Source organism: Schistocerca piceifrons, chromosome 2 (assembly GCF_021461385.2).
Source record: "Schistocerca piceifrons isolate TAMUIC-IGC-003096 chromosome 2, iqSchPice1.1, whole genome shotgun sequence".
Classification (NCBI taxonomy): domain Eukaryota; kingdom Metazoa; phylum Arthropoda; class Insecta; order Orthoptera; family Acrididae; genus Schistocerca; species Schistocerca piceifrons.
The window spans coordinates 95238218-95258597 of NC_060139.1; the positions used below are offsets into that span (position 1 = coordinate 95238218).

The window sequence follows — 20380 nt, forward strand, 5'->3', positions numbered from 1 at the left end:
GGTGCAGACTTGCTTACTTGTGCGGCCTGTTGGTCTAGGGGTATGATTCCTGCTTTGGGTGCAGGAGGTCCCGGGTTCAAATCCCGGACAGGCCCTACTTTTCACTTTCGCGACAACCCAGCACTACGATAAACTTGCGAGTCTCTGAAAGTAAGCCATGCAGCAGGACAAACTGCATGTCGGGCCACCGGCCCATGAGACTCTCAGGTGCGCTTTATGGAAGGCAATCTACGTGGCAGGATTAAGCCGTCTCCGCTTACTTATATCTATACGTAAAGACTGGCACGTACAACGATTCTATTCGTTCCCCAGGAACTAGTACATCGCATGCAAGTTTGGTAAATGCATGCGCATGCAGCACCCAAAACGGTGAGATGTCTTTCCTGCGGGGAGGAACAGCTGAGGTCGTCTTCTCGCAGTTGAACCCCTTACGTCCCGTTATTAATCCTAGTAGCAAAAGCATAAGCATTTGGAGCCCTCCCCATTCACGTGTGGACTGCTATTAACATTTTGCATTTCATGATCCTAGTTAAATTTCTGCATATACAATTCCAACCACCGGCTCGTACACATTTCTAGAAACGATCGCAAAACACAGCGTCAGGTTCCACCGAGACTCGAACTCGGATCGCTGGATTCAAAGTCCAGAGTGCTAACCATTACACCATGGAACCGGATGCCTGTAGCGCTCTTAAATTCAGTGGTATCATGTAATTAAGCCCATAAGATGCGATGTCATTACACGTATGGTCCTCAGGAAGTGTTTGCGTGGCTAATGAAGCAACCAAGTAGGCTGGAAGTGGAAGGAGCACCTTCGAATGTAGCGAGAATTCTTGCCAGTATTCGTACATGAAGTGATGTCGAAGGATCAGGTAATCAAAATCGCGAAACAGCCACTTTCGTATGGCGGATGCTTTGTGCTGGAAGCAGCCTAGCTATGAAAACAGCTATGGACACAGAGTACTGTCGAAAACTGCGTGCTGACACAGAACGCTACGTAGTGGGCGGATTGTTCGTGACACGATAACATTTGCACTACACACGGTCGAAATACTGTCACACAACTCAAGCAGCTCTTTCAGCATTCACATACACTGGTGTTCAGCACAGCGCATGTCGTAGGTGTCAGATTAAGAAACCTCTTTGAGAATATGGTCCAGCTAGGATGCTGCAACTAGCAAGTGCGGCAAGATCTCAGTAGGTGGCGGGGTGCAGACTTGCTTACTTGTGCGGCCTGTTGGTCTAGGGGTCCTTGTAGCATCACCTCTGGAGGTTGCTAGTCATCGTGATCTTGGTTATTCTGATTCGGATTAGTTACAAAATTATTGAAATTATTTCCCTGTACGTGTAAATAAACTGTCTAGGATTCGCGATGTTTCTCTGGGATTGGTTCACTGGTGTTCTGGGATATTTAGGATTATGGAAAAAGTCTGGCAAGCTGCTCTTCTTAGGATTGGACAATGCTGGTAAAACCACTCTTCTTCACATGCTGAAGGATGATCGTTTAGCTCAGCATGTTCCCACATTGCATCCAACTTCAGAAGAACTTTCCATAGGTAATATGAGATTTACAACATTTGATCTTGGTGGACATCATCAAGCAAGAAGAGTTTGGAAAGATTATTTCCCTGCTGTAGATGCTATTGTTTTTCTCATTGATGCCTGTGACCGAGATCGGTTCAATGAAAGTAAAAGAGAACTAGATTCACTACTGACTGATGAGCAGTTAAGCAACTGCCCAGTTCTTATTTTAGGGAATAAAATTGACCGACCTGGTGCTGCTTCGGAAGATGAGTTAAGAAACGTGTTTGCTCTTTATGGACAGACGACAGGAAAGGCTAAGATTCCCAGATCAGAACTTCCTGGGCGCCCTTTGGAGCTTTTCATGTGCTCTGTATTGAAAAGACAAGGCTATGGAGAAGGCTTTAGATGGCTAGCTCAGTACATTGACTGAAAAATCAGCAGTTGCAGATAAGGAATGTTCATGCAAATTTTGTGATGGGGAAGTATAGTGATTTCATTTCTAAGATGAAACCGTGTGAAATTTTGTAATATATCAGTTGCATTAAAGTGGACAGTCGCTTCATTAAGGAATCTGCTGCTCAAAAAAAAAAATCCATCTCAGTTATCATTTCTAAGCTGATGCTGATGTTTATTTGTTGTGAAATTGTTGATCCAAACCAATTTGTGTGATAGGATGGTAACTATTTGAGGTTACTTTGCATTAACTTGTAAAGGAAAAAGGGTGCGGGTGCACGTGTGTGTGTGTGTGTGTGTGTGTGTGTGTGTGTGTGTTGTAACTATTTATGTGTAAAACTAATCAGTGTAGAGAATATGTGATGACTGATATACCAATTTTCTATTAACAGTTTTTATCATTTGCTGTAACTGGTAAATGTACTGTCAATGTGATTTTCATAGGATTGTTAATGACAAACTTAAATAAAAACCAGTCAGCTTGAAAACATTTAGTTGCACTAACTGTTTGACGTTTACTGACATTAGTATAGTATTAAAGTTTTTCAGACATGTTTTTGGGAAAAAAATGTATAGTATTTTACAGTGCAGATCAGCTGTCAAGTGTACTGCGTCACAGTGCAAGTTAAATTTTTAGTTAGTTTATATAGTTCTCTTTTGTACCCAAGCAAACCTGTGTATTGTGGAGTGTTCTTTGAGCTTTCGTACTAAAACATTCATGTGTAGTTCATACTTTGACACATACTTTTGCATTAAACAAGAACAAATGAGTTATCACTTTTTATACAGAAGTAACAATTGTGTAAAATGCCATAGTGTATAGTTGGCCAAATCTCCATGTAGAACAGCTTTATCAGTGATAAAGTTCAAATTTTGTTGCAGTACTGTTGTGTTGTGTGCATGTGTAAGATTCTGAATGATATTAAATTGTTTAATGTAAAAAAAAAAAAAAAAAAAAAGGGGTATGATTCCTGCTTTGGGTGCAGGAGGTCCCGGGTTCAAATCCCGGACAGGCCCTACTTTTCACTTTCGCGACAACCCAGCACTACGATAAACTTGCGAGTCTCTGAAAGTAAGCCATGCAGCAGGACAAACTGCATGTCGGGCCACCGGCCCATGAGACTCTCAGGTGCGCTTTATGGATGGCAATCTACGTGGCAGGATTAAGCCGTCTCCGCTTACTTATATCTATACGTAAAGACTGGCACGTACAACGATTCTATTCGTTCCCCAGGAACTAGTACATCGCATGCAAGTTTGGTAAATGCATGCGCATGCAGCACCCAAAACGGTGAGATGTCTTTCCTGCGGGGAGGAACAGCTGAGGTCGTCTTCTCGCAGTTGAACCCCTTACGTCCCGTTATTAATCCTAGTAGCAAAAGCATAAGCATTTGGAGCGCTCCCCATTCACGTGTGGACTGCTATTAACATTTTGCATTTCATGATCCTAGTTAAATTTCTGCATATACAATTCCAACCACCGGCTCGTACACATTTCTAGAAACGATCGCAAAACACAGCGTCAGGTTCCACCGAGACTCGAACTCGGATCGCTGGATTCAAAGTCCAGAGTGCTAACCATTACACCATGGAACCGGATGCCTGTAGCGCTCTTAAATTCAGTGGTATCATGTAATTAAGCCCATAAGATGCGATGTCATTACACGTATGGTCCTCAGGAAGTGTTTGAGTGGCTAATGAAGCAACCAAGTAGGCTGGAAGTGGAAGGAGCACCTTCGAATGTAGCGAGAATTCTTGCCAGTATTCGTACATGAAGTGATGTCGAAGGATCAGGTAATCAAAATCGCGAAACAGCCACTTTCGTATGGCGGATGCTTTGTGCTGGAAGCAGCCTAGCTATGAAAACAGCTATGGACACAGAGTACTGTCGAAAACTGCGTGCTGACACAGAACGCTACGTAGTGGGCGGATTGTTCGTGACACGATAACATTTGCACTACACACGGTCGAAATACTGTCACACAACTCAAGCAGCTCTTTCAGCATTCACATACACTGGTGTTCAGCACAGCGCATGTCGTAGGTGTCAGATTAAGAAACCTCTTTGAGAATATGGTCCAGCTAGGATGCTGCAACTAGCAAGTGCGGCAAGATCTCAGTAGGTGGCGGGGTGCAGACTTGCTTACTTGTGCGGCCTGTTGGTCTAGGGGTATGATTCCTGCTTTGGGTGCAGGAGGTCCCGGGTTCAAATCCCGGACAGGCCCTACTTTTCACTTTCGCGACAACCCAGCACTACGATAAACTTGCGAGTCTCTGAAAGTAAGCCATGCAGCAGGACAAACTGCATGTCGGGCCACCGGCCCATGAGACTCTCAGGTGCGCTTTATGGAAGGCAATCTACGTGGCAGGATTAAGCCGTCTCCGCTTACTTATATCTATACGTAAAGACTGGCACGTACAACGATTCTATTCGTTCCCCAGGAACTAGTACATCGCATGCAAGTTTGGTAAATGCATGCGCATGCAGCACCCAAAACGGTGAGATGTCTTTCCTGCGGGGAGGAACAGCTGAGGTCGTCTTCTCGCAGTTGAACCCCTTACGTCCCGTTATTAATCCTAGTAGCAAAAGCATAAGCATTTGGAGCGCTCCCCATTCACGTGTGGACTGCTATTAACATTTTGCATTTCATGATCCTAGTTAAATTTCTGCATATACAATTCCAACCACCGGCTCGTACACATTTCTAGAAACGATCGCAAAACACAGCGTCACGTTCCACCGAGACTCGAACTCGGATCGCTGGATTCAAAGTCCAGAGTGCTAACCATTACACCATGGAACCGGATGCCTGTAGCGCTCTTAAATTCAGTGGTATCATGTAATTAAGCCCATAAGATGCGATGTCATTACACGTATGGTCCTCAGGAAGTGTTTGCGTGGCTAATGAAGCAACCAAGTAGGCTGAAAGTGGAAGGAGCACCTTCGAATGTAGCGAGAATTCTTGCCAGTATTCGTACATGAAGTGATGTCGAAGGATCAGGTAATCAAAATCGCGAAACAGCCACTTTCGTATGGCGGATTCTTTGTGCTGGAAGCAGCCTAGCTATGAAAACAGCTATGGACACAGAGTACTGTCGAAAACTGCGTACTGACACAGAACGCTACGTAGTGGGCGGATTGTTCGTGACACGATAACATTTGCACTACACACGGTCGAAATACTGCCACACAACTCAAGCAGCTCTTTCAGCATTCACATACACTGGTGTTCAGCACAGCGCATGTCGTAGGTGTCAGATTAAGAAACCTCTTTGAGAATATGGTCCAGCTAGGATGCTGCAACTAGCAAGTGCGGCAAGATCTCAGTAGGTGGCGGGGTGCAGACTTGCTTACTTGTGCGGCCTGTTGGTCTAGGGGTATGATTCCTGCTTTGGGTGCAGGAGGTCCCGGGTTCAAATCCCGGACAGGCCCTACTTTTCACTTTCGCGACAACCCAGCACTACGATAAACTTGCGAGTCTCTGAAAGTAAGCCATGCAGCAGGACAAACTGCATGTCGGGCCACCGGCCCATGAGACTCTCAGGTGCGCTTTATGGAAGGCAATCTACGTGGCAGGATTAAGCCGTCTCCGCTTACTTATATCTATACGTAAAGACTGGCACGTACAACGATTCTATTCGTTCCCCAGGAACTAGTACATCGCATGCAAGTTTGGTAAATGCATGCGCATGCAGCACCCAAAACGGTGAGATGTCTTTCCTGCGGGGAGGAACAGCTGAGGTCGTCTTCTCGCAGTTGAACCCCTTACGTCCCGTTATTAATCCTAGTAGCAAAAGCATAAGCATTTGGAGCGCTCCCCATTCACGTGTGGACTGCTATTAACATTTTGCATTTCATGATCCTAGTTAAATTTCTGCATATACAATTCCAACCACCGGCTCGTACACATTTCTAGAAACGATCGCAAAACACAGCGTCAGGTTCCACCGAGACTCGAACTCGGATCGCTGGATTCAAAGTCCAGAGTGCTAACCATTACACCATGGAACCGGATGCCTGTAGCGCTCTTAAATTCAGTGGTATCATGTAATTAAGCCCATAAGATGCGATGTCATTACACGTATGGTCCTCAGGAAGTGTTTGCGTGGCTAATGAAGCAACCAAGTAGGCTGGAAGTGGAAGGAGCACCTTCGAATGTAGCGAGAATTCTTGCCAGTATTCGTACATGAAGTGATGTCGAAGGATCAGGTAATCAAAATCGCGAAACAGCCACTTTCGTATGGCGGATGCTTTGTGCTGGAAGCAGCCTAGCTATGAAAACAGCTATGGACACAGAGTACTGTCGAAAACTGCGTGCTGACACAGAACGCTACGTAGTGGGCGGATTGTTCGTGACACGATAACATTTGCACTACACACGGTCGAAATACTGTCACACAACTCAAGCAGCTCTTTCAGCATTCACATACACTGGTGTTCAGCACAGCGCATGTCGTAGGTGTCAGATTAAGAAACCTCTTTGAGAATATGGTCCAGCTAGGATGCTGCAACTAGCAAGTGCGGCAAGATCTCAGTAGGTGGCGGGGTGCAGACTTGCTTACTTGTGCGGCCTGTTGGTCTAGGGGTATGATTCCTGCTTTGGGTGCAGGAGGTCCCGGGTTCAAATCCCGGACAGGCCCTACTTTTCACTTTCGCGACAACCCAGCACTACGATAAACTTGCGAGTCTCTGAAAGTAAGCCATGCAGCAGGACAAACTGCATGTCGGGCCACCGGCCCATGAGACTCTCAGGTGCGCTTTATGGAAGGCAATCTACGTGGCAGGATTAAGCCGTCTCCGCTTACTTATATCTATACGTAAAGACTGGCACGTACAACGATTCTATTCGTTCCCCAGGAACTAGTACATCGCATGCAAGTTTGGTAAATGCATGCGCATGCAGCACCCAAAACGGTGAGATGTCTTTCCTGCGGGGAGGAACAGCTGAGGTCGTCTTCTCGCAGTTGAACCCCTTACGTCCCGTTATTAATCCTAGTAGCAAAAGCATAAGCATTTGGAGCGCTCCCCATTCACGTGTGGACTGCTATTAACATTTTGCATTTCATGATCCTAGTTAAATTTCTGCATATACAATTCCAACCACCGGCTCGTACACATTTCTAGAAACGATCGCAAAACACAGCGTCAGGTTCCACCGAGACTCGAACTCGGATCGCTGGATTCAAAGTCCAGAGTGCTAACCATTACACCATGGAACTGGATGCCTGTAGCGCTCTTAAATTCAGTGGTATCATGTAATTAAGCCCATAAGATGCGATGTCATTACACGTATGGTCCTCAGGAAGTGTTTGCGTGGCTAATGAAGCAACCAAGTAGGCTGGAAGTGGAAGGAGCACCTTCGAATGTAGCGAGAATTCTTGCCAGTATTCGTACATGAAGTGATGTCGAAGGATCAGGTAATCAAAATCGCGAAACAGCCACTTTCGTATGGCGGATGCTTTGTGCTGGAAGCAGCCTAGCTATGAAAACAGCTATGGACACAGAGTACTGTCGAAAACTGCGTGCTGACACAGAACGCTACGTAGTGGGCGGATTGTTCGTGACACGATAACATTTGCACTACACACGGTCGAAATACTGTCACACAACTCAAGCAGCTCTTTCAGCATTCACATACACTGGTGTTCAGCACAGCGCATGTCGTAGGTGTCAGATTAAGAAACCTCTTTGAGAATATGGTCCAGCTAGGATGCTGCAACTAGCAAGTGCGGCAAGATCTCAGTAGGTGGCGGGGTGCAGACTTGCTTACTTGTGCGGCCTGTTGGTCTAGGGGTATGATTCCTGCTTTGGGTGCAGGAGGTCCCGGGTTCAAATCCCGGACAGGCCCTACTTTTCACTTTCGCGACAACCCAGCACTACGATAAACTTGCGAGTCTCTGAAAGTAAGCCATGCAGCAGGACAAACTGCATGTCGGGCCACCGGCCCATGAGACTCTCAGGTGCGCTTTATGGAAGGCAATCTACGTGGCAGGATTAAGCCGTCTCCGCTTACTTATATCTATACGTAAAGACTGGCACGTACAACGATTCTATTCGTTCCCCAGGAACTAGTACATCGCATGCAAGTTTGGTAAATGCATGCGCATGCAGCACCCAAAACGGTGAGATGTCTTTCCTGCGGGGAGGAACAGCTGAGGTCGTCTTCTCGCAGTTGAACCCCTAACGTCCCGTTATTAATCCTAGTAGCAAAAGCATAAGCATTTGGAGCCCTCCCCATTCACGTGTGGACTGCTATTAACATTTTGCATTTCATGATCCTAGTTAAATTTCTGCATATACAATTCCAACCACCGGCTCGTACACATTTCTAGAAACGATCGCAAAACACAGCGTCAGGTTCCACCGAGACTCGAACTCGGATCGCTGGATTCAAAGTCCAGAGTGCTAACCATTACACCATGGAACCGGATGCCTGTAGCGCTCTTAAATTCAGTGGTATCATGTAATTAAGCCCATAAGATGCGATGTCATTACACGTATGGTCCTCAGGAAGTGTTTGCGTGGCTAATGAAGCAACCAAGTAGGCTGGAAGTGGAAGGAGCACCTTCGAATGTAGCGAGAATTCTTGCCAGTATTCGTACATGAAGTGATGTCGAAGGATCAGGTAATCAAAATCGCGAAACAGCCACTTTCGTATGGCGGATGCTTTGTGCTGGAAGCAGCCTAGCTATGAAAACAGCTATGGACACAGAGTACTGTCGAAAACTGCGTGCTGACACAGAACGCTACGTAGTGGGCGGATTGTTCGTGACACGATAACATTTGCACTACACACGGTCGAAATACTGTCACACAACTCAAGCAGCTCTTTCAGCATTCACATACACTGGTGATCAGCACAGCGCATGTCGTAGGTGTCAGATTAAGAAACCTCTTTGAGAATATGGTCCAGCTAGGATGCTGCAACTAGCAAGTGCGGCAAGATCTCAGTAGGTGGCGGGGTGCAGACTTGCTTACTTGTGCGGCCTGTTGGTCTAGGGGTATGATTCCTGCTTTGGGTGCAGGAGGTCCCGGGTTCAAATCCCGGACAGGCCCTACTTTTCACTTTCGCGACAACCCAGCACTACGATAAACTTGCGAGTCTCTGAAAGTAAGCCATGCAGCAGGACAAACTGCATGTCGGGCCACCGGCCCATGAGACTCTCAGGTGCGCTTTATGGATGGCAATCTACGTGGCAGGATTAAGCCGTCTCCGCTTACTTATATCTATACGTAAAGACTGGCACGTACAACGATTCTATTCGTTCCCCAGGAACTAGTACATCGCATGCAAGTTTGGTAAATGCATGCGCATGCAGCACCCAAAACGGTGAGATGTCTTTCCTGCGGGGAGGAACAGCTGAGGTCGTCTTCTCGCAGTTGAACCCCTTACGTCCCGTTATTAATCCTAGTAGCAAAAGCATAAGCATTTGGAGCGCTCCCCATTCACGTGTGGACTGCTATTAACATTTTGCATTTCATGATCCTAGTTAAATTTCTGCATATACAATTCCAACCACCGGCTCGTACACATTTCTAGAAACGATCGCAAAACACAGCGTCAGGTTCCACCGAGACTCGAACTCGGATCGCTGGATTCAAAGTCCAGAGTGCTAACCATTACACCATGGAACCGGATGCCTGTAGCGCTCTTAAGTTCAGTGGTATCATGTAATTAAGCCCATAAGATGCGATGTCATTACACGTATGGTCCTCAGGAAGTGTTTGAGTGGCTAATGAAGCAACCAAGTAGGCTGGAAGTGGAAGGAGCACCTTCGAATGTAGCGAGAATTCTTGCCAGTATTCGTACATGAAGTGATGTCGAAGGATCAGGTAATCAAAATCGCGAAACAGCCACTTTCGTATGGCGGATGCTTTGTGCTGGAAGCAGCCTAGCTATGAAAACAGCTATGGACACAGAGTACTGTCGAAAACTGCGTGCTGACACAGAACGCTACGTAGTGGGCGGATTGTTCGTGACACGATAACATTTGCACTACACACGGTCGAAATACTGTCACACAACTCAAGCAGCTCTTTCAGCATTCACATACACTGGTGTTCAGCACAGCGCATGTCGTAGGTGTCAGATTAAGAAACCTCTTTGAGAATATGGTCCAGCTAGGATGCTGCAACTAGCAAGTGCGGCAAGATCTCAGTAGGTGGCGGGGTGCAGACTTGCTTACTTGTGCGGCCTGTTGGTCTAGGGGTATGATTCCTGCTTTGGGTGCAGGAGGTCCCGGGTTCAAATCCCGGACAGGCCCTACTTTTCACTTTCGCGACAACCCAGCACTACGATAAACTTGCGAGTCTCTGAAAGTAAGCCATGCAGCAGGACAAACTGCATGTCGGGCCACCGGCCCATGAGACTCTCAGGTGCGCTTTATGGAAGGCAATCTACGTGGCAGGATTAAGCCGTCTCCGCTTACTTATATCTATACGTAAAGACTGGCACGTACAACGATTCTATTCGTTCCCCAGGAACTAGTACATCGCATGCAAGTTTGGTAAATGCATGCGCATGCAGCACCCAAAACGGTGAGATGTCTTTCCTGCGGGGAGGAACAGCTGAGGTCGTCTTCTCGCAGTTGAACCCCTTACGTCCCGTTATTAATCCTAGTAGCAAAAGCATAAGCATTTGGAGCGCTCCCCATTCACGTGTGGACTGCTATTAACATTTTGCATTTCATGATCCTAGTTAAATTTCTGCATATACAATTCCAACCACCGGCTCGTACACATTTCTAGAAACGATCGCAAAACACAGCGTCACGTTCCACCGAGACTCGAACTCGGATCGCTGGATTCAAAGTCCAGAGTGCTAACCATTACACCATGGAACCGGATGCCTGTAGCGCTCTTAAATTCAGTGGTATCATGTAATTAAGCCCATAAGATGCGATGTCATTACACGTATGGTCCTCAGGAAGTGTTTGCGTGGCTAATGAAGCAACCAAGTAGGCTGAAAGTGGAAGGAGCACCTTCGAATGTAGCGAGAATTCTTGCCAGTATTCGTACATGAAGTGATGTCGAAGGATCAGGTAATCAAAATCGCGAAACAGCCACTTTCGTATGGCGGATTCTTTGTGCTGGAAGCAGCCTAGCTATGAAAACAGCTATGGACACAGAGTACTGTCGAAAACTGCGTACTGACACAGAACGCTACGTAGTGGGCGGATTGTTCGTGACACGATAACATTTGCACTACACACGGTCGAAATACTGCCACACAACTCAAGCAGCTCTTTCAGCATTCACATACACTGGTGTTCAGCACAGCGCATGTCGTAGGTGTCAGATTAAGAAACCTCTTTGAGAATATGGTCCAGCTAGGATGCTGCAACTAGCAAGTGCGGCAAGATCTCAGTAGGTGGCGGGGTGCAGACTTGCTTACTTGTGCGGCCTGTTGGTCTAGGGGTATGATTCCTGCTTTGGGTGCAGGAGGTCCCGGGTTCAAATCCCGGACAGGCCCTACTTTTCACTTTCGCGACAACCCAGCACTACGATAAACTTGCGAGTCTCTGAAAGTAAGCCATGCAGCAGGACAAACTGCATGTCGGGCCACCGGCCCATGAGACTCTCAGGTGCGCTTTATGGAAGGCAATCTACGTGGCAGGATTAAGCCGTCTCCGCTTACTTATATCTATACGTAAAGACTGGCACGTACAACGATTCTATTCGTTCCCCAGGAACTAGTACATCGCATGCAAGTTTGGTAAATGCATGCGCATGCAGCACCCAAAACGGTGAGATGTCTTTCCTGCGGGGAGGAACAGCTGAGGTCGTCTTCTCGCAGTTGAACCCCTTACGTCCCGTTATTAATCCTAGTAGCAAAAGCATAAGCATTTGGAGCGCTCCCCATTCACGTGTGGACTGCTATTAACATTTTGCATTTCATGATCCTAGTTAAATTTCTGCATATACAATTCCAACCACCGGCTCGTACACATTTCTAGAAACGATCGCAAAACACAGCGTCACGTTCCACCGAGACTCGAACTCGGATCGCTGGATTCAAAGTCCAGAGTGCTAACCATTACACCATGGAACCGGATGCCTGTAGCGCTCTTAAATTCAGTGGTATCATGTAATTAAGCCCATAAGATGCGATGTCATTTCACGTATGGTCCTCAGGAAGTGTTTGCGTGGCTAATGAAGCAACCAAGTAGGCTGGAAGTGGAAGGAGCACCTTCGAATGTAGCGAGAATTCTTGCCAGTATTCGTACATGAAGTGATGTCGAAGGATCAGGTAATCAAAATCGCGAAACAGCCACTTTCGTATGGCGGATGCTTTGTGCTGGAAGCAGCCTAGCTATGAAAACAGCTATGGACACAGAGTACTGTCGAAAACTGCGTGCTGACACAGAACGCTACGTAGTGGGCGGATTGTTCGTGACACGATAACATTTGCACTACACACGGTCGAAATACTGTCACACAACTCAAGCAGCTCTTTCAGCATTCACATACACTGGTGTTCAGCACAGCGCATGTCGTAGGTGTCAGATTAAGAAACCTCTTTGAGAATATGGTCCAGCTAGGATGCTGCAACTAGCAAGTGCGGCAAGATCTCAGTAGGTGGCGGGGTGCAGGCTTGCTTACTTGTGCGGCCTGTTGGTCTAGGGGTATGATTCCTGCTTTGGGTGCAGGAGGTCCCGGGTTCAAATCCCGGACAGGCCCTACTTTTCACTTTCGCGACAACCCAGCACTACGATAAACTTGCGAGTCTCTGAAAGTAAGCCATGCAGCAGGACAAACTGCATGTCGGGCCACCGGCCCATGAGACTCTCAGGTGCGCTTTATGGAAGGCAATCTACGTGGCAGGATTAAGCCGTCTCCGCTTACTTATATCTATACGTAAAGACTGGCACGTACAACGATTCTATTCGTTCCCCAGGAACTAGTACATCGCATGCAAGTTTGGTAAATGCATGCGCATGCAGCACCCAAAACGGTGAGATGTCTTTCCTGCGGGGAGGAACAGCTGAGGTCGTCTTCTCGCAGTTGAACCCCTTACGTCCCGTTATTAATCCTAGTAGCAAAAGCATAAGCATTTGGAGCGCTCCCCATTCACGTGTGGACTGCTATTAACATTTTGCATTTCATGATCCTAGTTAAATTTCTGCATATACAATTCCAACCACCGGCTCGTACACATTTCTAGAAACGATCGCAAAACACAGCGTCACGTTCCACCGAGACTCGAACTCGGATCGCTGGATTCAAAGTCCAGAGTGCTAACCATTACACCATGGAACTGGATGCCTGTAGCGCTCTTAAATTCAGTGGTATCATGTAATTAAGCCCATAAGATGCGATGTCATTACACGTATGGTCCTCAGGAAGTGTTTGCGTGGCTAATGAAGCAACCAAGTAGGCTGGAAGTGGAAGGAGCACCTTCGAATGTAGCGAGAATTCTTGCCAGTATTCGTACATGAAGTGATGTCGAAGGATCAGGTAATCAAAATCGCGAAACAGCCACTTTCGTATGGCGGATGCTTTGTGCTGGAAGCAGCCTAGCTATGAAAACAGCTATGGACACAGAGTACTGTCGAAAACTGCGTGCTGACACAGAACGCTACGTAGTGGGCGGATTGTTCGTGACACGATAACATTTGCACTACACACGGTCGAAATACTGCCACACAACTCAAGCAGCTCTTTCAGCATTCACATACACTGGTGTTCAGCACAGCGCATGTCGTAGGTGTCAGATTAAGAAACCTCTTTGAGAATATGGTCCAGCTAGGATGCTGCAACTAGCAAGTGCGGCAAGATCTCAGTAGGTGGCGGGGTGCAGACTTGCTTACTTGTGCGGCCTGTTGGTCTAGGGGTATGATTCCTGCTTTGGGTGCAGGAGGTCCCGGGTTCAAATCCCGGACAGGCCCTACTTTTCACTTTCGCGACAACCCAGCACTACGATAAACTTGCGAGTCTCTGAAAGTAAGCCATGCAGCAGGACAAACTGCATGTCGGGCCACCGGCCCATGAGACTCTCAGGTGCGCTTTATGGAAGGCAATCTACGTGGCAGGATTAAGCCGTCTCCGCTTACTTATATCTATACGTAAAGACTGGCACGTACAACGATTCTATTCGTTCCCCAGGAACTAGTACATCGCATGCAAGTTTGGTAAATGCATGCGCATGCAGCACCCAAAACGGTGAGATGTCTTTCCTGCGGGGAGGAACAGCTGAGGTCGTCTTCTCGCAGTTGAACCCCTTACGTCCCGTTATTAATCCTAGTAGCAAAAGCATAAGCATTTGGAGCGCTCCCCATTCACGTGTGGACTGCTATTAACATTTTGCATTTCATGATCCTAGTTAAATTTCTGCATATACAATTCCAACCACCGGCTCGTACACATTTCTAGAAACGATCGCAAAACACAGCGTCACGTTCCACCGAGACTCGAACTCGGATCGCTGGATTCAAAGTCCAGAGTGCTAACCATTACACCATGGAACTGGATGCCTGTAGCGCTCTTAAATTCAGTGGTATCATGTAATTAAGCCCATAAGATGCGATGTCATTACACGTATGGTCCTCAGGAAGTGTTTGCGTGGCTAATGAAGCAACCAAGTAGGCTGGAAGTGGAAGGAGCACCTTCGAATGTAGCGAGAATTCTTGCCAGTATTCGTACATGAAGTGATGTCGAAGGATCAGGTAATCAAAATCGCGAAACAGCCACTTTCGTATGGCGGATGCTTTGTGCTGGAAGCAGCCTAGCTATGAAAACAGCTATGGACACAGAGTACTGTCGAAAACTGCGTGCTGACACAGAACGCTACGTAGTGGGCGGATTGTTCGTGACACGATAACATTTGCACTACACACGGTCGAAATACTGTCACACAACTCAAGCAGCTCTTTCAGCATTCACATACACTGGTGTTCAGCACAGCGCATGTCGTAGGTGTCAGATTAAGAAACCTCTTTGAGAATATGGTCCAGCTAGGATGCTGCAACTAGCAAGTGCGGCAAGATCTCAGTAGGTGGCGGGGTGCAGACTTGCTTACTTGTGCGGCCTGTTGGTCTAGGGGTATGATTCCTGCTTTGGGTGCAGGAGGTCCCGGGTTCAAATCCCGGACAGGCCCTACTTTTCACTTTCGCGACAACCCAGCACTACGATAAACTTGCGAGTCTCTGAAAGTAAGCCATGCAGCAGGACAAACTGCATGTCGGGCCACCGGCCCATGAGACTCTCAGGTGCGCTTTATGGAAGGCAATCTACGTGGCAGGATTAAGCCGTCTCCGCTTACTTATATCTATACGTAAAGACTGGCACGTACAACGATTCTATTCGTTCCCCAGGAACTAGTACATCGCATGCAAGTTTGGTAAATGCATGCGCATGCAGCACCCAAAACGGTGAGATGTCTTTCCTGCGGGGAGGAACAGCTGAGGTCGTCTTCTCGCAGTTGAACCCCTTACGTCCCGTTATTAATCCTAGTAGCAAAAGCATAAGCATTTGGAGCGCTCCCCATTCACGTGTGGACTGCTATTAACATTTTGCATTTCATGATCCTAGTTAAATTTCTGCATATACAATTCCAACCACCGGCTCGTACACATTTCTAGAAACGATCGCAAAACACAGCGTCAGGTTCCACCGAGACTCGAACTCGGATCGCTGGATTCAAAGTCCAGAGTGCTAACCATTACACCATGGAACCGGATGCCTGTAGCGCTCTTAAATTCAGTGGTATCATGTAATTAAGCCCATAAGATGCGATGTCATTACACGTATGGTCCTCAGGAAGTGTTTGCGTGGCTAATGAAGCAACCAAGTAGGCTGGAAGTGGAAGGAGCACCTTCGAATGTAGCGAGAATTCTTGCCAGTATTCGTACATGAAGTGATGTCGAAGGATCAGGTAATCAAAATCGCGAAACAGCCACTTTCGTATGGCGGATGCTTTGTGCTGGAAGCAGCCTAGCTATGAAAACAGCTATGGACACAGAGTACTGTCGAAAACTGCGTGCTGACACAGAACGCTACGTAGTGGGCGGATTGTTCGTGACACGATAACATTTGCACTACACACGGTCGAAATACTGTCACACAACTCAAGCAGCTCTTTCAGCATTCACATACACTGGTGATCAGCACAGCGCATGTCGTAGGTGTCAGATTAAGAAACCTCTTTGAGAATATGGTCCAGCTAGGATGCTGCAACTAGCAAGTGCGGCAAGATCTCAGTAGGTGGCGGGGTGCAGACTTGCTTACTTGTGCGGCCTGTTGGTCTAGGGGTATGATTCCTGCTTTGGGTGCAGGAGGTCCCGGGTTCAAATCCCGGACAGGCCCTACTTTTCACTTTCGCGACAACCCAGCACTACGATAAACTTGCGAGTCTCTGAAAGTAAGCCATGCAGCAGGACAAACTGCATGTCGGGCCACCGGCCCATGAGACTCTCAGGTGCGCTTTATGGATGGCAATCTACGTGGCAGGATTAAGCCGTCTCCGCTTACTTATATCTATACGTAAAGACTGGCACGTACAACGATTCTATTCGTTCCCCAGGAACTAGTACATCGCATGCAAGTTTGGTAAATGCATGCGCATGCAGCACCCAAAACGGTGAGATGTCTTTCCTGCGGGGAGGAACAGCTGAGGTCGTCTTCTCGCAGTTGAACCCCTTACGTCCCGTTATTAATCCTAGTAGCAAAAGCATAAGCATTTGGAGCGCTCCCCATTCACGTGTGGACTGCTATTAACATTTTGCATTTCATGATCCTAGTTAAATTTCTGCATATACAATTCCAACCACCGGCTCGTACACATTTCTAGAAACGATCGCAAAACACAGCGTCAGGTTCCACCGAGACTCGAACTCGGATCGCTGGATTCAAAGTCCAGAGTGCTAACCATTACACCATGGAACCGGATGCCTGTAGCGCTCTTAAATTCAGTGGTATTATGTAATTAAGCCCATAAGATGCGATGTCATTACACGTATGGTCCTCAGGAAGTGTTTGCGTGGCTAATGAAGCAACCAAGTAGGCTGGAAGTGGAAGGAGCACCTTCGAATGTAGCGAGAATTCTTGCCAGTATTCGTACATGAAGTGATGTCGAAGGATCAGGTAATCAAAATCGCGAAACAGCCACTTTCGTATGGCGGATGCTTTGTGCTGGAAGCAGCCTAGCTATGAAAACAGCTATGGACACAGAGTACTGTCGAAAACTGCGTGCTGACACAGAACGCTACGTAGTGGGCGGATTGTTCGTGACACGATAACATTTGCACTACACACGGTCGAAATACTGTCACACAACTCAAGCAGCTCTTTCTGCATTCACATACACTGGTGTTCAGCACAGCGCATGTCGTAGGTGTCAGATTAAGAAACCTCTTTGAGAATATGGTCCAGCTAGGATGCTGCAACTAGCAAGTGCGGCAAGATCTCAGTAGGTGGCGGGGTGCAGACTTGCTTACTTGTGCGGCCTGTTGGTCTAGGGGTATGATTCCTGCTTTGGGTGCAGGAGGTCCCGGGTTCAAATCCCGGACAGGCCCTACTTTTCACTTTCGCGACAACCCAGCACTACGATAAACTTGCGAGTCTCTGAAAGTAAGCCATGCAGCAGGACAAACTGCATGTCGGGCCACCGGCCCATGAGACTCTCAGGTGCGCTTTATGGAAGGCAATCTACGTGGCAGGATTAAGCCGTCTCCGCTTACTTATATCTATACGTAAAGACTGGCACGTACAACGATTCTATTCGTTCCCCAGGAACTAGTACATCGCATGCAAGTTTGGTAAATGCATGCGCATGCAGCACCCAAAACGGTGAGATGTCTTTCCTGCGGGGAGGAACAGCTGAGGTCGTCTTCTCGCAGTTGAACCCCTTACGTCCCGTTATTAATCCTAGTAGCAAAAGCATAAGCATTTGGAGCGCTCCCCATTCACGTGTGGACTGCTATTAACATTTTGCATTTCATGATCCTAGTTAAATTTCTGCATATACAATTCCAACCACCGGCTCGTACACATTTCTAGAAACGATCGCAAAACACAGCGTCACGTTCCACCGAGACTCGAACTCGGATCGCTGGATTCAAAGTCCAGAGTGCTAACCATTACACCATGGAACCGGATGCCTGTAGCGCTCTTAAATTCAGTGGTATCATGTAGTTAAGCCCATAAGATGCGATGTCATTACACGTATGGTCCTCAGGAAGTGTTTGCGTGGCTAATGAAGCAACCAAGTAGGCTGGAAGTGGAAGGAGCACCTTCGAATGTAGCGAGAATTCTTGCCAGTATTCGTACATGAAGTGATGTCGAAGGATCAGGTAATCAAAATCGCGAAACAGCCACTTTCGTATGGCGGATGCTTTGTGCTGGAAGCAGCCTAGCTATGAAAACAGCTATGGACACAGAGTACTGTCGAAAACTGCGTGCTGACACAGAACGCTACGTAGTGGGCGGATTGTTCGTGACACGATAACATTTGCACTACACACGGTCGAAATACTGTCACACAACTCAAGCAGCTCTTTCAGCATTCACATACACTGGTGTTCAGCACAGCGCATGTCGTAGGTGTCAGATTAAGAAACCTCTTTGAGAATATGGTCCAGCTAGGATGCTGCAACTAGCAAGTGCGGCAAGATCTCAGTAGGTGGCGGGGTGCAGACTTGCTTACTTGTGCGGCCTGTTGGTCTAGGGGTATGATCCCTGCTTTGGGTGCAGGAGGTCCCGGGTTCAAATCCCGGACAGGCCCTACTTTTCACTTTGGCGACAACCCAGCACTACGATAAACTTGCGAGTCTCTGAAAGTAAGCCATGCAGCAGGACAAACTGCATGTCGGGCCACCGGCCCATGAGACTCTCAGGTGCGCTTTATGGAAGGCAATCTACGTGGCAGGATTAAGCCGTCTCCGCTTACTTATATCTATACGTAAAGACTGGCACGTACAACGATTCTATTCGTTCCCCAGGAACTAGTACATCGCATGCAAGTTTGGTAAATGCATGCGCATGCAGCACCCAAAACGGTGAGATGTCTTTCCTGCGGGGAGGAACAGCTGAGGTCGTCTTCTCGCAGTTGAACCCCTTACGTCCCGTTATTAATCCTAGTAGCAAAAGCATAAGCATTTGGAGCGCTCCCCATTCACGTGTGGACTGCTATTAACATTTTGCATTTCATGATCCTAGTTAAATTTCTGCATATACAATTCCAACCACCGGCTCGTACACATTTCTAGAAACGATCGCAAAACACAGCGTCAGGTTCCACCGAGACTCGAACTCGGATCGCTGGATTCAAAGTCCAGAGTGCTAACCATTACACCATGGAACCGGATGCCTGTAGCGCTCTTAAATTCAGTGGTATCATGTAATTAAGCCCATAAGATGCGATGTCATTACACGTATGGTCCTCAGGAAGTGTTTGCGTGGCTAATGAAGCAACCAAGTAGGCTGGAAGTGGAAGGAGCACCTTCGAATGTAGCGAGAATTCTTGCCAGTATTCGTACATGAAGTGATGTCGAAGGATCAGGTAATCAAAATCGCGAAACAGCCACTTTCGTATGGCGGATGCTTTGTGCTGGAAGCAGCCTAGCTATGAAAACAGCTATGGACACAGAGTACTGTCGAAAACTGCGTGCTGACACAGAACGCTACGTAGTGGGCGGATTGTTCGTGACACGATAACATTTGCACTACACACGGTCGAAATACTGTCACACAACTCAAGCAGCTCTTTCAGCATTCACATACACTGGTGTTCAGCACAGCGCATGTCGTAGGTGTCAGATTAAGAAACCTCTTTGAGAATATGGTCCAGCTAGGATGCTGCAACTAGCAAGTGCGGCAAGATCTCAGTAGGTGGCGGGGTGCAGACTTGCTTACTTGTGCGGCCTGTTGGTCTAGGGGTATGATTCCTGCTTTGGGTGCAGGAGGTCCCGGGTTCAAATCCCGGACAGGCCCTACTTTTCACTTTGGCGACAACCCAGCACTACGATAAACTTGCGAGTCTCTGAAAGTAAGCCATGCAGCAGGACAAACTGCATGTCGGGCCACCGGCCCATGAGACTCTCAGGTGCGCTTTATGGAAGGCAATCTACGTGGCAGGATTAAGCCGTCTCCGCTTACTTATATCTATACGTAAAGACTGGCACGTACAACGATTCTATTCGTTCCCCAGGAACTAGTACATCGCATGCAAGTTTGGTAAATGCATGCGCATGCAGCACCCAAAACGGTGAGATGTCTTTCCTGCGGGGAGGAACAGCTGAGGTCGTCTTCTCGCAGTTGAACCCCTTACGTCCCGTTATTAATCCTAGTAGCGAAAGCATAAGCATTTGGAGCGCTCCCCATTCACGTGTGGACTGCTATTAACATTTTGCATTTCATGATCCTAGTTAAATTTCTGCATATACAATTCCAACCACCGGCTCGTAC

At 47.4% G+C, this 20380-nt stretch overlaps 1 protein-coding gene and 30 non-coding genes across 31 annotated transcripts; 16 read left to right on the top strand and 15 right to left on the bottom strand.

The window, feature by feature from the left end:
• The first annotated feature begins 23 nt into the window (after positions 1-23).
• Trnap-ugg lies at positions 24-95 on the top strand. Its single transcript has one exon. It is a non-coding gene; the product is annotated as a tRNA-Pro (tRNA).
• A 507-nt stretch (positions 96-602) lies between these two features.
• Trnaq-uug lies at positions 603-674 on the bottom strand. Its single transcript has one exon. It is a non-coding gene; the product is annotated as a tRNA-Gln (tRNA).
• A 582-nt stretch (positions 675-1256) lies between these two features.
• On the top strand, positions 1257-2861 carry LOC124776557 (GTP-binding protein SAR1b-like). The gene has a single exon (XM_047251595.1). The coding sequence runs from the start codon at positions 1373-1375 to the stop codon at positions 1952-1954; it is 582 nt and encodes a 193-aa protein (XP_047107551.1). The 5' UTR covers positions 1257-1372; the 3' UTR covers positions 1955-2861.
• A 640-nt stretch (positions 2862-3501) lies between these two features.
• Trnaq-uug lies at positions 3502-3573 on the bottom strand. Its single transcript has one exon. It is a non-coding gene; the product is annotated as a tRNA-Gln (tRNA).
• A 557-nt stretch (positions 3574-4130) lies between these two features.
• Positions 4131-4202, top strand: Trnap-ugg. The gene has a single exon. It is a non-coding gene; the product is annotated as a tRNA-Pro (tRNA).
• A 503-nt stretch (positions 4203-4705) lies between these two features.
• Positions 4706-4781, bottom strand: Trnaq-uug. Its single transcript has one exon. It is a non-coding gene; the product is annotated as a tRNA-Gln (tRNA).
• Positions 4782-5338: 557 nt separating this feature from the next.
• Positions 5339-5410, top strand: Trnap-ugg. The gene has a single exon. It is a non-coding gene; the product is annotated as a tRNA-Pro (tRNA).
• A 507-nt stretch (positions 5411-5917) lies between these two features.
• On the bottom strand, positions 5918-5989 carry Trnaq-uug. Its single transcript has one exon. It is a non-coding gene; the product is annotated as a tRNA-Gln (tRNA).
• Positions 5990-6546: 557 nt separating this feature from the next.
• Trnap-ugg lies at positions 6547-6618 on the top strand. The gene has a single exon. It is a non-coding gene; the product is annotated as a tRNA-Pro (tRNA).
• A 507-nt stretch (positions 6619-7125) lies between these two features.
• Positions 7126-7197, bottom strand: Trnaq-uug. The gene has a single exon. It is a non-coding gene; the product is annotated as a tRNA-Gln (tRNA).
• A 557-nt stretch (positions 7198-7754) lies between these two features.
• Positions 7755-7826, top strand: Trnap-ugg. Its single transcript has one exon. It is a non-coding gene; the product is annotated as a tRNA-Pro (tRNA).
• A 507-nt stretch (positions 7827-8333) lies between these two features.
• On the bottom strand, positions 8334-8405 carry Trnaq-uug. The gene has a single exon. It is a non-coding gene; the product is annotated as a tRNA-Gln (tRNA).
• A 557-nt stretch (positions 8406-8962) lies between these two features.
• Trnap-ugg lies at positions 8963-9034 on the top strand. The gene has a single exon. It is a non-coding gene; the product is annotated as a tRNA-Pro (tRNA).
• Positions 9035-9541: 507 nt separating this feature from the next.
• Trnaq-uug lies at positions 9542-9613 on the bottom strand. The gene has a single exon. It is a non-coding gene; the product is annotated as a tRNA-Gln (tRNA).
• A 557-nt stretch (positions 9614-10170) lies between these two features.
• Positions 10171-10242, top strand: Trnap-ugg. The gene has a single exon. It is a non-coding gene; the product is annotated as a tRNA-Pro (tRNA).
• Positions 10243-10745: 503 nt separating this feature from the next.
• Trnaq-uug lies at positions 10746-10821 on the bottom strand. The gene has a single exon. It is a non-coding gene; the product is annotated as a tRNA-Gln (tRNA).
• Positions 10822-11378: 557 nt separating this feature from the next.
• On the top strand, positions 11379-11450 carry Trnap-ugg. Its single transcript has one exon. It is a non-coding gene; the product is annotated as a tRNA-Pro (tRNA).
• A 503-nt stretch (positions 11451-11953) lies between these two features.
• Trnaq-uug lies at positions 11954-12029 on the bottom strand. The gene has a single exon. It is a non-coding gene; the product is annotated as a tRNA-Gln (tRNA).
• Positions 12030-12586: 557 nt separating this feature from the next.
• Trnap-ugg lies at positions 12587-12658 on the top strand. Its single transcript has one exon. It is a non-coding gene; the product is annotated as a tRNA-Pro (tRNA).
• Positions 12659-13165: 507 nt separating this feature from the next.
• Positions 13166-13237, bottom strand: Trnaq-uug. Its single transcript has one exon. It is a non-coding gene; the product is annotated as a tRNA-Gln (tRNA).
• A 557-nt stretch (positions 13238-13794) lies between these two features.
• Positions 13795-13866, top strand: Trnap-ugg. The gene has a single exon. It is a non-coding gene; the product is annotated as a tRNA-Pro (tRNA).
• A 507-nt stretch (positions 13867-14373) lies between these two features.
• On the bottom strand, positions 14374-14445 carry Trnaq-uug. The gene has a single exon. It is a non-coding gene; the product is annotated as a tRNA-Gln (tRNA).
• Positions 14446-15002: 557 nt separating this feature from the next.
• Trnap-ugg lies at positions 15003-15074 on the top strand. Its single transcript has one exon. It is a non-coding gene; the product is annotated as a tRNA-Pro (tRNA).
• Positions 15075-15581: 507 nt separating this feature from the next.
• On the bottom strand, positions 15582-15653 carry Trnaq-uug. Its single transcript has one exon. It is a non-coding gene; the product is annotated as a tRNA-Gln (tRNA).
• Positions 15654-16210: 557 nt separating this feature from the next.
• Trnap-ugg lies at positions 16211-16282 on the top strand. Its single transcript has one exon. It is a non-coding gene; the product is annotated as a tRNA-Pro (tRNA).
• A 507-nt stretch (positions 16283-16789) lies between these two features.
• On the bottom strand, positions 16790-16861 carry Trnaq-uug. Its single transcript has one exon. It is a non-coding gene; the product is annotated as a tRNA-Gln (tRNA).
• Positions 16862-17418: 557 nt separating this feature from the next.
• Positions 17419-17490, top strand: Trnap-ugg. Its single transcript has one exon. It is a non-coding gene; the product is annotated as a tRNA-Pro (tRNA).
• A 503-nt stretch (positions 17491-17993) lies between these two features.
• On the bottom strand, positions 17994-18069 carry Trnaq-uug. Its single transcript has one exon. It is a non-coding gene; the product is annotated as a tRNA-Gln (tRNA).
• Positions 18070-18626: 557 nt separating this feature from the next.
• Positions 18627-18698, top strand: Trnap-ugg. The gene has a single exon. It is a non-coding gene; the product is annotated as a tRNA-Pro (tRNA).
• Positions 18699-19205: 507 nt separating this feature from the next.
• Trnaq-uug lies at positions 19206-19277 on the bottom strand. Its single transcript has one exon. It is a non-coding gene; the product is annotated as a tRNA-Gln (tRNA).
• A 557-nt stretch (positions 19278-19834) lies between these two features.
• Positions 19835-19906, top strand: Trnap-ugg. The gene has a single exon. It is a non-coding gene; the product is annotated as a tRNA-Pro (tRNA).
• The last annotated feature ends 474 nt before the right edge of the window (positions 19907-20380 follow it).